Source organism: Echiichthys vipera, assembly GCF_963691815.1.
Source record: "Echiichthys vipera genome assembly, chromosome: 5".
NCBI lineage: Eukaryota > Metazoa > Chordata > Actinopteri > Perciformes > Trachinidae > Echiichthys > Echiichthys vipera.
The window spans coordinates 28,810,968-28,826,479 of record NC_139830.1 but is presented as its reverse complement, the minus strand read 5'-3'; the positions used below and the strand labels follow the sequence as shown (position 1 = coordinate 28,826,479).

At 40.4% G+C, this 15,512-nt stretch overlaps 2 protein-coding genes across 2 annotated transcripts; one reads left to right on the top strand and one right to left on the bottom strand.

Annotated features, from left to right (window-relative positions):
• The first annotated feature begins 173 nt into the window (after positions 1-173).
• Positions 174-1,850, top strand: timm8b (translocase of inner mitochondrial membrane 8 homolog B (yeast)). Its single transcript, XM_083913435.1, has 2 exons — positions 174-356; positions 1,450-1,850. The coding sequence occupies exons 1-2, from the start codon at positions 255-257 to the stop codon at positions 1,615-1,617; spliced, it is 270 nt and encodes an 89-aa protein (XP_083769561.1). The 5' UTR covers positions 174-254; the 3' UTR covers positions 1,618-1,850.
• Positions 1,851-7,738: 5,888 nt separating this feature from the next.
• Positions 7,739-14,524, bottom strand: il4i1 (interleukin 4 induced 1; the record flags this gene model as incomplete). The annotated part of the gene is made up of 8 exons (XM_083913900.1): positions 7,739-8,507; positions 9,737-9,873; positions 9,967-10,035; positions 10,122-10,323; positions 13,450-13,562; positions 13,699-13,913; positions 14,121-14,220; positions 14,480-14,524. 8 exons carry the CDS (start codon positions 14,522-14,524, stop codon positions 7,739-7,741), a joined length of 1,650 nt encoding a protein of 549 aa, XP_083770026.1.
• Between the last annotated feature and the right edge of the window lie 988 nt (positions 14,525-15,512).

Sequence of the window (15,512 nt, the reverse complement as noted above, 5' to 3'; positions counted from 1 at the left end):
GCAGACTAACGTGGGCGTCTGGCTACAGCTCCTGTTAAACATGAAGAATCTCTGTCAGCGTCACTCCTCGCGTCACATTTAGCAAGCGGATGTACAAATGACACAAGAGGGAGCAGTCACCGTGTGTAGCGCTCCAGTTGATTTGTACATCGGTGGTATTTGACACTCTGCAGCGCTCACTCGCGGTGGAACCGAAGGTCACCTCTCCTCTTCACCCTTACAGAGTTCTCTAACGTGAACTGTTTAATACCGCAATGGACGGTTTCGATAATTTGAGTGCGTCGGACAAAGCAGAGGCCTCGGAGCTTCAGCGTATGATCGCGATAGAGCAGCAGAAAGCGCAGTTCCAGGCCCAGGTTCGTATGCTAACCATGCTAATGTGTATTCGCATGACGGTGAGGCACATGCAGCGGCTGGAGACCCTTCCCTGGAAGCTCTTACTATCAGGGCTTAGACGTTATTTGCAGAAATGACATGAACCCGTTACAAGTCTCTATTTCGATACATTTAAGCGAGCAGTCGTCGTCAGTCTACCTTTTGTACCTTTTCAACGGGATTCCATTGCTAGGCAACAGCCTGGGTCCTTGTTTACTTCCTGTCAGCGGATTTCATTCACACAGCAGTTGGAGTGCAACGAGGAAAACATATTCTCTGGCACAGCAACAGGAAATAAACTGGGACACGTTTAAAATGCGTGTGTACGTGTACAGCTGCAAGTGGTCTTTATTATTGAGCATATCTCAGTACTTTACTCAAGTCTCATTGTTTTTTGAACGGTGACTGGCAGGACGCAGTATGAATGAACGGCTCACACCAGGACCACAGTAAAGAAAAGTCAGTTTAGGACCGGCTTTCTGAACAGAATTGACCTTTTGGTGCTTTTAACAGTAGGTACGGCATTGCTCTACCTACTGTTAAAAGCAGGGCACCCCCCCCCCCCCCCCCTCATATTTAGAGCATTATAAAAACATGTATGTATCAGAGCACATTATTCCATAGTTTATCCACCAGAGAGCACTGATATGTTTACCTCTATACAGTCAAATGTCTCAGGTGCTTATTTTCATTATTCCATGTCTCCTCACTCCTCGGGTGACCTGGAAATCGATCTGGTCGGCACTGTGAAATGCTTCCCAACGCCCTTGTTTCTGTTCAGAGGAGTGAGGATACACATGACCAATCCTTTGCGGAAGTCTTTTGTCAGACCAACACACGAGAAATAGAAGTCGGCGGCTGATGGCACGGCTCAGATAGTATAAAACGGCGGACCACCTGACCATGATCACTTCTGTTGTCTGACAAGTTTGTTTCTGCTCTCTGTTTGAGAGTCCATCACATAGGCATAGTCATTATAGAAGAATTGTATATATATATATATATATATATATATATATATCTATCTATGAATCTGTATTTTTCATTGAATCAATACTTTCATATTTGTTCCAGGTGCACACTTTCACTGACGTCTGCTGGGACAAGTGTGTGGACAGTCCGGGCTCCAAGCTGGACTACCGGACAGAGACGTGCCTGGTGAGCTGTGTGGAGCGATTCATCGACACCACCCTGACCATCACCAACCGCTTCACGCAGATGGTGCAGAAGGGTGCTCATTAACAATGGACTACAGATGCCAACCGGACTGTAATGACATTAATGAAACGTTTTTATTCCAGACTTATGTGAAGAGGACATGTTTTTTTTTTTTTTTTTTTTTACTGTTTATGCTTTCAACTGTCGGGGCATGAAGAGTCTAAAATGAGTGAAAATGGGGAAACTGCATGGTAGTAGCTGCAAATGGCAGAAAGCTGTACCTGTTTGAATTGAGGATTCATGTAATTTGACATCAGTAAAGCGACACAGTATGCTCATGTTCACCATCCTGTCTGTGATCCTTTATGTACTAAACTAAATGGGGAGGTCATGTCTAGATGGAAACCCAAGAAGGAGAAAGTCTCACAAAAGCGTAAGGTTAGGCATTGATTTTGAATGGTTAAGGTTACTATAGGTCAGGGGTGTCAAACTCCAATTCATAGTGGGACATTAACAAAATTTACTAAAAAAAAAAGACTGCAAATGTGCATGTTTTCCTTCTCTCCAGATATGTAATGCTGAACCTTTTAATCGGGCCAGCTCTCATAGAACCTTGATATTATCTTGCGGGCCCAATATAATTACACCGCGGGCCAGATTTGGCCCACGGGCCTGAGTTTGACACCCCTGCTAAGAGTCGTCTGGAAGAGAGTCCCGCAATAGCAAGTCTATTGCTACCAAATAGCAATAGACTAATTGGCGGATACTAAGGTGTGGACCCAGGCAAGAACAGAGTGCCCACTCACCACTCGCACACTTTCAACAACAGATCTGGGTTTAGTGACATATTTGGATTCTTCCCTTTCTGTGTTATTCCATCAGAAAAGAGGATGCAGTGTAGAGAGAATATAAAGGTGGACTGATTAGAACATTTCCAAAAGGACAACCTCAACAACATAGGTCAATATATTGTTTTAGGGCTAGTTAATGGCCATTATCTTAAATCCTGATATACGCTCACCGGCCACTTTATTAGGTGCACCTGTTCAACTGCTGGTTAACGCAAATTTCTAATCAGCCAATCACATGGCAGCAACTCAGTGCATTTAGGCATGTAGACATGGTGAAGAGGATGTGCTGCAGTTCAAAGCAGCATCAGAATGGGGAAGAAAGGTGATTGAAGTGACTTTGAACATGGCGTGGTTGTTGGTGCCACACGGGCTGATCTGAGTGTTTCAGAAACTGCTGATCTACTGGGATTCACACCCACAACCATCTCTAGGGTTTTTACAGAGAATGCTCCCAAAAAGAGAAAATACCCAGTGAGTTCTGTGGGCGCAAACGCCTCGTTTTAGCCAGAGGTCAGAGGAGAATGGGCAGACTGGTCGGAGCTGATAGAAAGGCAACAGTAACTCAAATATCCACTGGTCCCACAGAGGAATGCAGGAGAGCATCTGTGAACACACACCACCACCTACTTTCTACAGAGAGGGAACAGCAGCAGAAGATCACACTGACACTTTATTAAGCACCAGGTGCGCCTAATAAAGTGGCCGCTGAGTGTAGGTAATTTCACATCTTAATAATTTAATTTGAACATTATTGGGATTTAAAAGGGTTAAAATTTGAAAATAAACTGAAGTTACTGGTGCACATTTTTTTTTGAATACTTAATCTAAAATGTCTGGTTTTGGCGAATCAGTTGCTTTTGACTGAAATTGCTTTTGGGGTTTCCATCAATTATTAAATATTATCTCGAGGATGATGGCAACAATCTCAATGTGGTTTAACCATAAGCATTTTGTTCCAAATAATTCAACTTGCTTAAAAAAGGTGAAATTCTCAGTAAAACCCCCAATCACAGTTTGACATAATCTTACATTAGAACTGTTTAATAGTAAATAAAAGTAATGGAACACATTTGTTCTAAAAATTATAATTAATGTAGGGAATCCTGTCAGTGGATACTGATGGTTTATCCTATGTTCAAGGAGACATTTTGTTAATATTGTGCAAGAAGAACTGATATGACTGAGACGCCTGATGGCCCTAACCCCTGCATGCTGTTAGCAACTTTCTTTAAAATATAAGATCATTTTTGGCATTTATAGATACATACCTTACATAGGTATCCATGATAATGCCTGATTTGATTTTAAAATTGAAATGATTATTTGATAAAGAATGTTCTTTGCTGCATGCTGAAGTTAGAGACTTTCTTTAAAATATCAGATCATTTTTGGCATTTATAGATTATGGTCCGGTATGTGGTGACATGTGGTACGACCCCAGGAAAATGCTGATTATTAATCATGAATATAAAAATGAGTATTTACCTAAAACAATATGTTTGAACTATTGACACCAAGGTCATGTGCTTACATAGGTGTCCATGTTAATGCTTGATGTTTTTTTAAATTGAAAAGCTAAATTTATAAAGAATGTCCTCTGCTACTTGAGATATTAACAAATAGTTAATATGAAATAACCACAAAACTCTAATTATATATACTAATACTAATTATGTGTGAATTAAGTACTTGAGAAAGTACTGGACAAATACAAAGTACTGAGGATTTTCTTGTTATATTGAAAACGACATAAAGCTTAAATATTGGACGCTGGTTTTTCATCAGTGTGATTGAAACAATATAGAAATATATACAATCAAAATTTTTAGATAGTTTTGAGGATGTGTGATGGCCGCACCAGCACCCGCACACTGAACAAAAGCACAGCTCTTTATCTGTTTTCGTTTTTTTAGTTAACCCTTATTTGTTAGCACAACACTCAAACACACAGACGTAAAGCTCATGAATAAACACATAGATTATGGTTTAATACAACATACTCCACTTTATTGGCAATATTTGACAGCAATTATTTATCTGGAATGCACACATTTAATGAACTTTGTCAATTTTGCTATTAGTTTTCATTAAGGTATTCCATTTGCATGTTGGATGGCAGACAAAGAGGCCGCTGCGTGCGATCTGCTTAAGGGCGTGGTTGTTGCTTTACTGACAGGTTTGATGGCTTGTGTAAATATTATGTCCATCTATTTTATGTGGAAGCAAATCTGTGTCTGATGATTTTGAAATTTCTAGCACTGAATATTTATGCATCTGAATGTGTTGACTCTAAATTTAACTCTGTATTCTTCAATTATCACAAATTCAACGTTAAATGCTTCCATGTAAAAAAAACACAAAAGAAATTGTTAAAAATTGTGAAGTTTATTGTGTTTTGCTCTGATGAGAGCGAACACAGCTGGACGCGATCTTACAAACTTTATATTTTCTGAAATGTATTTTTCAAAGGTGGCGGTAATGCAGTGTGCACTTATACATTCATATCTGCCACAGTAGATACTGTATGAGATGTGACTTGAAAAACCAGTTGGTGAAGAAACCAGTAGGGGAATAACACCGGCTCCTGCTTATGAAGATACCTGGGGAGAAAGCTTGGTGGATCGTAGATAGCTACGTTTATATATCCATAGTATGTGGTGGAATCAACCACCCTTGACACAGCTCTCCTTGCTCGACCACACACACCGGATCGAAGGAGGGCGGCAGTAGCTCAGTCTATAGGTGACTCGGCTGGGAACTGTAGGGTCGGACTGGTGGCTGGAGAGGTGCCAGTTCATCTCCTGGGCACTGCCGAGGTGCTGTTGAGCAAGGCACCGAACCCCCAACTGCTCGGGGCGCTGAGCCATTGGCAGCCCCCTCGCTCTGACACATCTCCATTAATTACATGTATATAGGGCCTGTGTGTGTGTGTGTGTAACCTGTATGATATTAATAACAGAGTGAACAAATTGAATTTCCCCTTCTTCTTCTAGTACCTAGAATCGAATGCACTTCCTCGATTCCCCAAATGTTAACAGTGAATTTTGCATCTGAATTTGTCACATTGAAATTTCTAACATTGAATTTTTGAATGCTGAGTTTTTAACATTGAATTTTTGAACACTGAGTTTTTAACATTGAAATTTTGAATGCTGAATTCTTTCACGTTAAATCAAAGAGAGTCGAAACCTCCAGATACATAATTCGGATGCATAAATATCCAGTGCCCAGAAACATTATTTGAAATATTTGTTACTTTTTGAAAATAAAAAAAGCAACACTCTTCAACAAAACCTGTGTCTCTCTCATCTACCAACTCAGCCCCCGAAATATTAAATAAAGCAAACATCAAGGCATTACGGAATATTATTAAGACCCCTCCTCTGTACTTTGCAGCCAAATATCTGTGTGTTAAAAGTGAATGTATCCTGAGAGAATAAAAAAAACCAACCAAGTGTTCACTAATACAGGAGAATAAAGAATGTTTGATTATTTACACAATAAACCCACCAGAGGCCAGTACAGTATCTTTTCATGTCAGTCTGCAGTCTAGAATCTCTTGTTTCTGCATGACACTTAGGCATTAGGCATCGGCTCTGTCAGATGTACTAAAGAGATATTATCGGATATTTACACCAAAACAGTTATATCAAAGAGATGGCTTTTGTTTGTGTGGTGTAGGTACCGACTCCAGTGAAGTGCTCTAATGTTATGAAAGAATATCCATTTGACATGAAACAGATTCAAGCCCAAAATGATCCAATACCTCACAAAAACAAACAGTCATCTGGATTAAAATACATAACAGTATGAAGAAGCTGAAGCTAGTTTCACCTAAACCAGAGGCAGCTACAATAATAACATGTTACATTGTATTGCTGTAACAGTATTATCAATCTAATGCCAGAGAATATAATAATATTGAAGTTGCATACTTTAAGTACATTTTGATATACACTACTTCTGTACATTTCCAATGTGTAGTTTTCTGCCACTGGGGGTCTCACTATCAGAACAATGACAACAGACGGATTTTTGATGGCGCTGTAGCATGGGATCATGAGAGTTATTAACCACCATTGCCCTTTAAAATCTGTCTGATGTGTGACGTGACAGAAACAATGTTCACGGACCATGTATTAAAGTTCTTCTGGATCAATAAGTTTGACGTTATCCACTCAAGACAGTAGTTCTCTATGTCAGCTAACTCCCATTTAGCCTGCACTAACATTTCAGTGTCTCCTGTTGGATAGTGTCAGTGTCAGGACTGCTGATAGACAAGCATTGTGCTGCTAAACAATAAATATACCTAAATCAATAAATATGTACATAACACAAAAAATATACACCATATTGGAGGGGTTTACGGAAGCCATAAAGGGTCAAACATTACATACATTTAACTTCTTCTGTTTTCTCGTGATGAGATAATTTTGATCTGTGTTCTTCTGAAAACGCAATAATTAATTTGATACAAAATTAATGAAATGTGATAGGACTGAGATTTCCATCACAACTGCCATATCATGCCCGGTAAAGACTTCTCATATCTAGCAGAACACCGTTTTTTTTGTAAAGATTTTTTTTTTTGTGGCAGTTTTCAAGCCTTTATTAGATAGGACAGACATGAAACGGAGTGAGAAAGAGACATGCAGCAAAGGGCCGCAGGTCGGAGTTAAACCTGAATCGGCCACTGCCTCGAGGACCTTCAGCCTCTTTGCTGATGCTTGGCAACAGCCTTAGTCCTTGGTAACTTCCTATCAGCTGATGTCATTCACATACATTGCAACAGGAAATAAACTAGGACTGTTTTGGAATGTTTGTTTATCTTTGAAAAGGTCCATAGGCCACACTGACAGATGATTTCAGTTATTTACTGTTATGAAATTAAACTGTAATCTGTATATTTATGTGCACATTGTCAAACTCCTCCCTGCACTGGTATTTACGTTGTTGTAATATAATATTGTTGACAATAAAGTTTGTTAAAAAAAAAAAAACTTTAGTTAATGAGGACATCAGGCTCACTCAGGCCTCTGATAAAGCTGAAGCCTTGCTAACCGTCTCCTTAGATGAAGCACACTAATGTAAACATTATCTTTAATAGCAGTCTGTCAGGACTTAAATGATCTCATTATCACAGGAAAACTGATCAAAGTTATTGCATTATCACAGGAAAACAGAGGAAATAACAGGTATGAAATGTATGACCTTTTAGGGCTTCCGTAGAGGTTAACACATACTGTATACACCAGTACAGTATTCACAGGATATACTGTTGAACCCAATATATCAGACAAAAACTACAAGATTAAACGTGAAGTAACATGTTAGGAAAACATTTGAGATAAAAACTAAACGGTAAGGCTGTTAATATTTTTCGCTGCCCTGAGTGCAGACTTCATGGCAGTTTCAATCCACCCGTGTGGCATGGCTGTGTGTTCTCCTGCGAAATGCACCCGTCCCTCGCTCTGGAACAGTTCTCTGGCGTAGTGTCCCTTCTGGTAGGGTGTGAACAGGGCGAAGGCTCCCAGACTGTAAGGATCCAAGCCCCACTTCTTCACCAGCCCTCCTGTACAAAGAGGCCTGATGTCCTCTCCGTGGATCTTCACCAAGTCCTCCAGGACTACGGCCATCAGCTCCTCCTCGCTCATCCCTTGGAAGAGGGTGGAATCATCAGAACAGGTGTAAGAAGCCAGGAGGGCCCCTGCCTCTGTGCCGGTGAAGCTGTGGCTGGGATAGTAGATGAAGCGAGAAGGCCGGTCTGTGACGCTCTTCCCTCCTCTGATGCCCTCTTTCTCCCAGAACCGTTCCCTGAAGCTGAGAACCACCTTGGTGGAGCTGGCGTAATGAACTGAGCGCAGGGCCTCCATTTTGTCCCCGGAGAGAGGGGGCTGGAAGTCAATGAAGACAGCCGCCTTAGCTGTGGTCGTAACCAGGGCATAGTCTACCGTTAGGTTGGTCAAGGAACCTGAATTACGCCAGTCCTGGTACGTCACTGTCACATTGCTGCTGCCTGTTTGATCGATTAACTTGACCTTGGAGTTGAGGAGGATGGTAGCATTTAACAGTTGGTAGAAAGCCTTTGGGAGGTGGTCAAAACCATCTGTCACTTCAAAGTACCTGGAAAATAACAGCCAACAAAAACCTCTGAATCACAGCACGACATCACGTCACTCATAATGACAAACAAAGAGAATTATCACTCTGCAGTTCCCCTGTGCTCTGCAAAGCATTTAAGCGTCTTTCAGCACATTGTTTTGTTTTAACATCCTACATTTTGCTGGTATGTTCAATCCCACTGGCTTCACCAACCTCATTTCCTTCCACAGCAGGCAGCGGGTTTCACTTTATAGCTGTATGCATATTTTCCTTCTGCATTAGAGGTCTACTAGATCTGCATTGTTTCGCATCTTGGTTTCACAGGACACAAACCCCAACCTCTCGTGTTAAAGTCCTGTGACCACGTGACCCATCAACCACCCTATTACATCATACTGTTTACTATATACCTTATTTCTGTGTTTGCTCCACAAAAATGACTGTGCCCCCTAGAGGCAGCTTCCTAACAACAAACGTAAATACAGCAAGCTGCTTGCACAATCAACCTACTGTATGAGGTAGTGGAGCATTTAGCGGCTAAAGTGATGGATATTTTTCTCAGCAGTCGGTGGAGACCAAAACCAGAGTTATAAGGAGAGTGAAACTTGGACTTGAATTTTTTCAGGCTCCAAATGAATACCAGCTCTGTCTGTTGGTTGTCAGCGGTTTGCTAAAATGCCTGCCACAACTTAATGATGTGAAAATATTACACTATTCCAGCTTTACTAACCCAAATTGGCAATTCATTCAATGCAACTTTAAGTATAGGTGCAATAACATAACTTAAAAATACTCTGTTACAAGTTAAAGTCCTGCATACGAAATGTTATTTAACTATCGATTATTATCAGCAGAAAGTACTTAATCCTGCTAGAACAGATGCATTTGACCACTAGGGGCAGTGGAAACAAGCTGTGAAGACAAATACTGGACATTTTTTTCCCTATTTAACGTTTTTTGGGGGGGTAAAGTGTTTGCTTATTCGAAGCGATGGTCTAAAGACACCGCACATCAATATCTTACTCTTTAGATGCTAAATGGTCCAGTGTGTTCACCAGCTAGTCTCCAGCTCTGTCTGCTGATTGAGAGAGATGAGATAAGAGTAAACCAAAACAAACCTGCAGTTGGACGGCCAAACAATACAAATCTCAATCTGAATCTCATCTCACAACTACTGGTAAGCCAAGGCTAGGTCTGCAGGCTGTATGATGGCAAACACATTATAAAATGTTAAAATGAATACTTCTTACTCAATATTGTCATTGATATCTGCCTGTATATACAGCATCTCTATCAGCGATGTGTAGAAGAGGCTGTTTTCATTCAGGATGTCCCCAATCATCCTCAAGGCGCCACGACTCAGGTTGCCCTCCTTCACCAGATATTCCTGTCAGCAATAAATCATTTGTAAACTGTGGAAAAAATCACTCAAATCCAAACTATGACCTGTACGAAAATGTCAAAGTAAATGCATCTTTACCTTCACTGTGTATGAATCATATTTATCCAACATGGCACTGCAGCCCATTGCCTTGAGGTCATCCTTCACCTAGGCACAAATTACAATATACAATTAAAATACTAATGTGCACAATAATAGTAATTATACCATTAAAGTGTGAAATGTAAACAAACCTTCCAGAGCGCCTGACTGAAGAGTTGAGCTGCTGACTTTCCCCTCTCCCTTTCATTCAAGGTGTAGTTGAGCACACTAGGGTTGTTTTCCACAGTATACGTTTTCTGTAGCACTCCATTTACCAAATAGTAAGTGTTGATGTCATCTTGGATGAAGTGGTTTAGGGAAAGGTGTAATTTGGAGACAAAGGAAAGCAGAATTCTGTGGAAAAAATATTGTGTATTAAATATGTTATATAAAGAACTGACATTGTTCTGTTTGTGTTTAGTTGTGGTTTGTGGTTTGCACTGTTCTCCCCGTGTCTGCGTGGGTTTTCTCCAGGTTCTCTGGTTTCCTCCCACAATCCAAAGAAAATAGCTGACTCTAAATTGCCCTGTAGGTGTTATTGTGAGTGTGAATGTGAATGGTTGTCTGTCTCTGTTTGTCTCTATGGGCCCTGTGATAGACTGGCACCTCGATAGGGACAAGTGGACAAAGATGGATGGATGAATGGATGAATGGTTGATGCCACTTGGCACCTAAAGCATAAACTCACAGCCTCTGCAAGTCAGCAACATACAGTCTACGCTGCTTCACACAGAGAGTGTTTCAGAAGCGCTAGTGACGACTGAATGTCACGGAACAGATAGGCTACGTCTTTGCATTACGGCTGCACTTGGGGCAGTGTAAACTCAAAGTTTACACATTATCTCCTTATAAAACTTAACGAAAATTTGTCAGCAAATTTTGCTGATTTGACATATACAATTTTGCCCATTTGACGTGTAAAGTTTTGCCTATTTGACATATAAAAAAACAATACTTGATCCCGCACTCACTGGGTCCTGATGAAGGTCAATAGACCGAAACATTGACCAAAGACTAAATAAAATAGCCTCCAGTGAGTGCGGGATCAAGTATTGATAATTTATATGTTGAACTTGACTGGGGATCTGTTCCCAGCATCACCCCATAGGAGGATGTGCATGCTGATTAAGCCTTAATAATTTTGCCTATTTGAACATGAAGTCTGGGTTCACTCTTCTTTTGGCTCGGTTTTCATATCTACCAACTCCTGAGAAAATAATATCTGGCCCCTTGGCTGCTACTCTGTTCACCAGCTAGTTGCTAACTTTGTCTACCTGTTGCTTGGAGGCGGGCAGAGAATGTACAGCAGAGACACTACAAGCACTGATGAGAGCCGTGAGAATGAACCACAACAGCAAATTCCACGGCTGCCAAACCAATGGACGATGGACTGAAGGCTCTAAAACAGTGGAGCTGAAAGAGTTGGATGATCATTTCCTCTGGGTTTGTCACTACAAGCAACCCCTTTCACATTACACACAGTCATTTAATCCTCAGAAATATAAAAAATACTGATTAAAGCAGCTTTCATTGGAGGTAGCACTACCACACTAGCTGAAACTTGATACAAAATGCCTGTGAATGTTCTCATTCGTCCAGGTCATCGTTATCCTCAAAGCAATTTCAGTCAAAAGCAACTGGACTTGGTTATTTGTCTAGGAAGACGTTTCACCTCTAATCCAAGAGGCTTCATCAGTTCATGTACACATCTGACCAGGCTGGGACTGGTCCAACTGGTCCAACAATCGATACAAAATGGAAACATTGAGGATTAACTTTGTCTTCCTGGGTTTCCTATGGAGGAGTGAGTTGAGCAGTGCCCATCTCCTAAGAGAAGTCAGTGTAAGTGCAGTGGGAGCAGTATCAACAGAACCCCGTCTTCCATTTAGAAGCAAAAGAAACAGCCTTTGCTAACAGCTTCCTGTCTGGTGGAGAGATTTGCTTGGGGGACAGAGTAAGTTTTGGGCGATTAACAACCCCTGGAACTTGCTGGTCTACTGCTGCCTGAATTGGTTTGTTTGTGTTATTGTGTGACTTTGGTGAACCCTAACTGCTAATGTGGGCTAAGTTCTATAGCAACCGCCTCAATATGTGCAGGCAGCCAGCCCAGGAGGGGCTATTTAATCGTTAACATTATAAATTTTATAATTAGATTTTATTATTATTATATTTAGTATTACAAATCTATTTAAATTAGTCTATAGCTTTCATATTGCCATACACGATGACAGTTTTATGAAAGCCTGAGCTCTCAACAGACCGTTATTGTGATGATATCACAGCTAAGGGGCGAAGGTTGTGAGCTGTAAACTAAATTATATAACTGTACTAAGATGAAACACATCAGTGCTGGTGGTAATATTGACATTACATAACAATCAGCACTACATGGGTTGAAAATGTCTCAGCACGCCCCCTACTGTGTTAAATCAGCCCTAGCCTCGCACGTCCAATGCTGAATCATCTAATTAAAAAATGTTAACGCCCTCTAATGTGAGGTGGGCAGCCACCCTCCCTTTGCCCCCTCCCTGCCCCCTCTTTGTTGCATTTTTCAGAATGATGTAGTGGGTGTAGCTAGGCAGGACTAGGGGGTGAAGTTACAACTTCACAGAAAATAAAGAAGTGCTTTAAATTACATGCTCCATCAGTTACAAGTAATAACAAGTTCTGCATTCCAACTTTTACTTCAGGAAAAGCACACAAGTAGCCTGTTATTAAGACATTCTTTATGTATCAAAACTGTAATTTGTATTCATAAATTAGCAACATACCGTGTTATACCATAATAGTTACTTAACAATTTTACTTACGATTTATACATCAGTAATAACTGATTTGTTAGGACGCTGATTAAGTTCATGTTTTATAAAAAACTATTTTCCTGATGTACTTTTCTAGAGCATAACTTCCTATTGAATTCATGAGGAGGGTAAAGAGCTGATTGCATCCAGACCTGAATTAATTTATTAACAATTTATTAGCATTTGTAGCCACAGGACTATCAGAACACTATGTACCGTAAACAGGATAGTTAAGAAAATCTAGTGGTTCAAAAAATACAGTATTCCCCTCAGAAATGTAAAAGTACAAGTATTTCAAAATTACACTTAAAGTAAGTATGGTATGGTAAATACTTGAGCAGGCTTCTAGTTACTGTTGTTGGTGGAACAAAGTAACTTTTCCATCACGTAGTGTCTATTTACACCCAGGTGAAAATCTATTTTCATCCACCGCCTCAAATAACAACAAAGTGTGATATAAAATGTTGAATTTTCACCAAGGAGACCATGGTTCAAATCCCACCTGGGATGTAGCTTCAAATTTTGTTGACTTATTACTTTTGCAGTTTGGTTAGATTGAGGCAACCAAACTACTTGGTTAGGGTAAGGCAAAAATAGTATTGTTTGCTACTGACACCCGAGTACAAATATTATCATGGCCCAGCAGACAGTTGAAAGAGACAGTCATCACTGTACTTACTTATGAAAGCTGGGGATCCTCATGGCACCCACTTCTGCATACCAGCCTTCTCTGTTGTTCCTGAAGGTCTCCACACGTCCTCCAATACGGTTACTGGCTTCTATTATGGTCACCTTATGGTCCATATAATCATCATATTAAATACACTTTCTTAGTACAACATATATCCCAAGTATCAGTATCAAATCAGAAAATGTATGCTTATGATAACATTTCCAGTAAATGATTCCTCACTGTGGATGACTTTACCTTATGCCCGGCATCTTCCAAAAACTTTGCAGCGGTCAGTCCAGCAATGCCCCCGCCGATGATTGCTACGTGACGAGGTGTCTTAGTGGCAGGGAGACCTTTATCCACAATGTCGAGGAGCTCACTGTAGTCAGTGTCTTGGAGGCACTCAAACAGAGGGTCTCCTAAGAGCCCACTTACAGCAAACACTACAACCCCGACCAGAACGAGAGGAACTGACAGAGGAAGATAATACCAATTCAAGTGATGAAGTCAAAGCAAGCAAAGCAATAGATCCAAGCTTTGAGAATCAGACTTGAACAGCTAAAAGCACCTCTATTTCACGGGTAGTTCTCCCTTTCAGGGTGCACATTGTATTGTTCTATTCAATTACGTGTCAAAGATTTTTTTTTTTTATAATTATATAATCATCAAACACTTACAGAATTTGCACATGTGAGGGATCATCTTGAGAATAGAACTCCACAGTCTGGACTTCTTCCTTCTACTGCTGATACTGACGCTGTTAGAGGCAAAGGAAACCTACAAAAGACAAGCAGGTTGCAGGTATAGTGTGGAAATGCCCAGGCGGTATTATCATGAACAAATACACTTTACAAAACGGGTCCACTTCAAAACGGAAATGTTTTAATGTCTAAAAACAGAAAAAACAATACATTGCATATGGTACAAACATGACTAATTCTAATTATCATTACTAATTATCTATTACTTAATTGCATAAGTGAATTATCTAAAACGAGAAGAGAAATAGTTCAGACTATCTCTGTATCCCACTTACCTTTATCAAAGGCAATGTCTCGTATGTTGTCATAAGCCTATGCATGACTGAGGAGAAATGACCGAGTCCTTGATAAAGCTAAACTTTAAACGCAGTCTCTCCATATGAAAGCAGCCTGGAAAACCTGGACGCGCGGTATGTGTGAAATTGCACACAACGTAATTTTAATGAGGGACTGTGTGGCTCCTCAGGTCTTCCAGAAATATTTTCCCACACCGGCTCGAGAGTCAACCACACTGAACAAATCAGATTAGTGAGGGTATACTAGTCATCAGCATACCTCATTTCCTCCATCTTCACTCATTTCAATATCTGTCCTGAAAGTGCTCATTCACTGCTATCCAAAAATGTCACACTCAAAGCTGCACAGATCTGCATCAAAACGACTTCAAAAGAACAGTGCATTCAAAGTCTTCGTTTGTTTCTATTACAAATATCCTTTGCTTTTTATTTCTTTATTTATTGAAATAGTTTTTACCTCTTACCTGTTCAAATGGATGCTCTCTATCGGTAAAATAAAGCAGTCCCACTCATGCACCAGCAGACAATAGCACATAGAAGGCTTTTATAGGCTGCAGTAAATGAAAGCAAAAGCAAGAAGGAAATAAAGGTTTCCCTTTCCTGACATCAGTAGCTGAATGTTTTCAAAGTGAACTGCTGAATAGCTACTTCTGGGGAAACTGGAAGTGCGAAAAGTCCTGAGGAAATATTTAAAACAAAGTGACAAAAAGAAAAAAAGAAAAAGAAAAAGCGTAACTTACCACTTACGTATACAGAGGCAGGAGGTGTCTGTATTTACGATTTCCCGTGCTGTCTCAAAGCTGCACTTGGATCTGAACAGTCTGGTTGCTGGTTCAGAAGATTCCCCAAAGGTAGAGACACTTATGTAATTTGCTTATTGTAGCTCAGGTGAGATTCCACATCACAGGTTACAAAGTCAGCAATATAAAGAGGATGCATAGCTGACCGCAGCATTGTCTGAGGTCGAGGGTGAGGTTTTATTTCACGTTTTTGTCAGTATGTGTAAAAACAC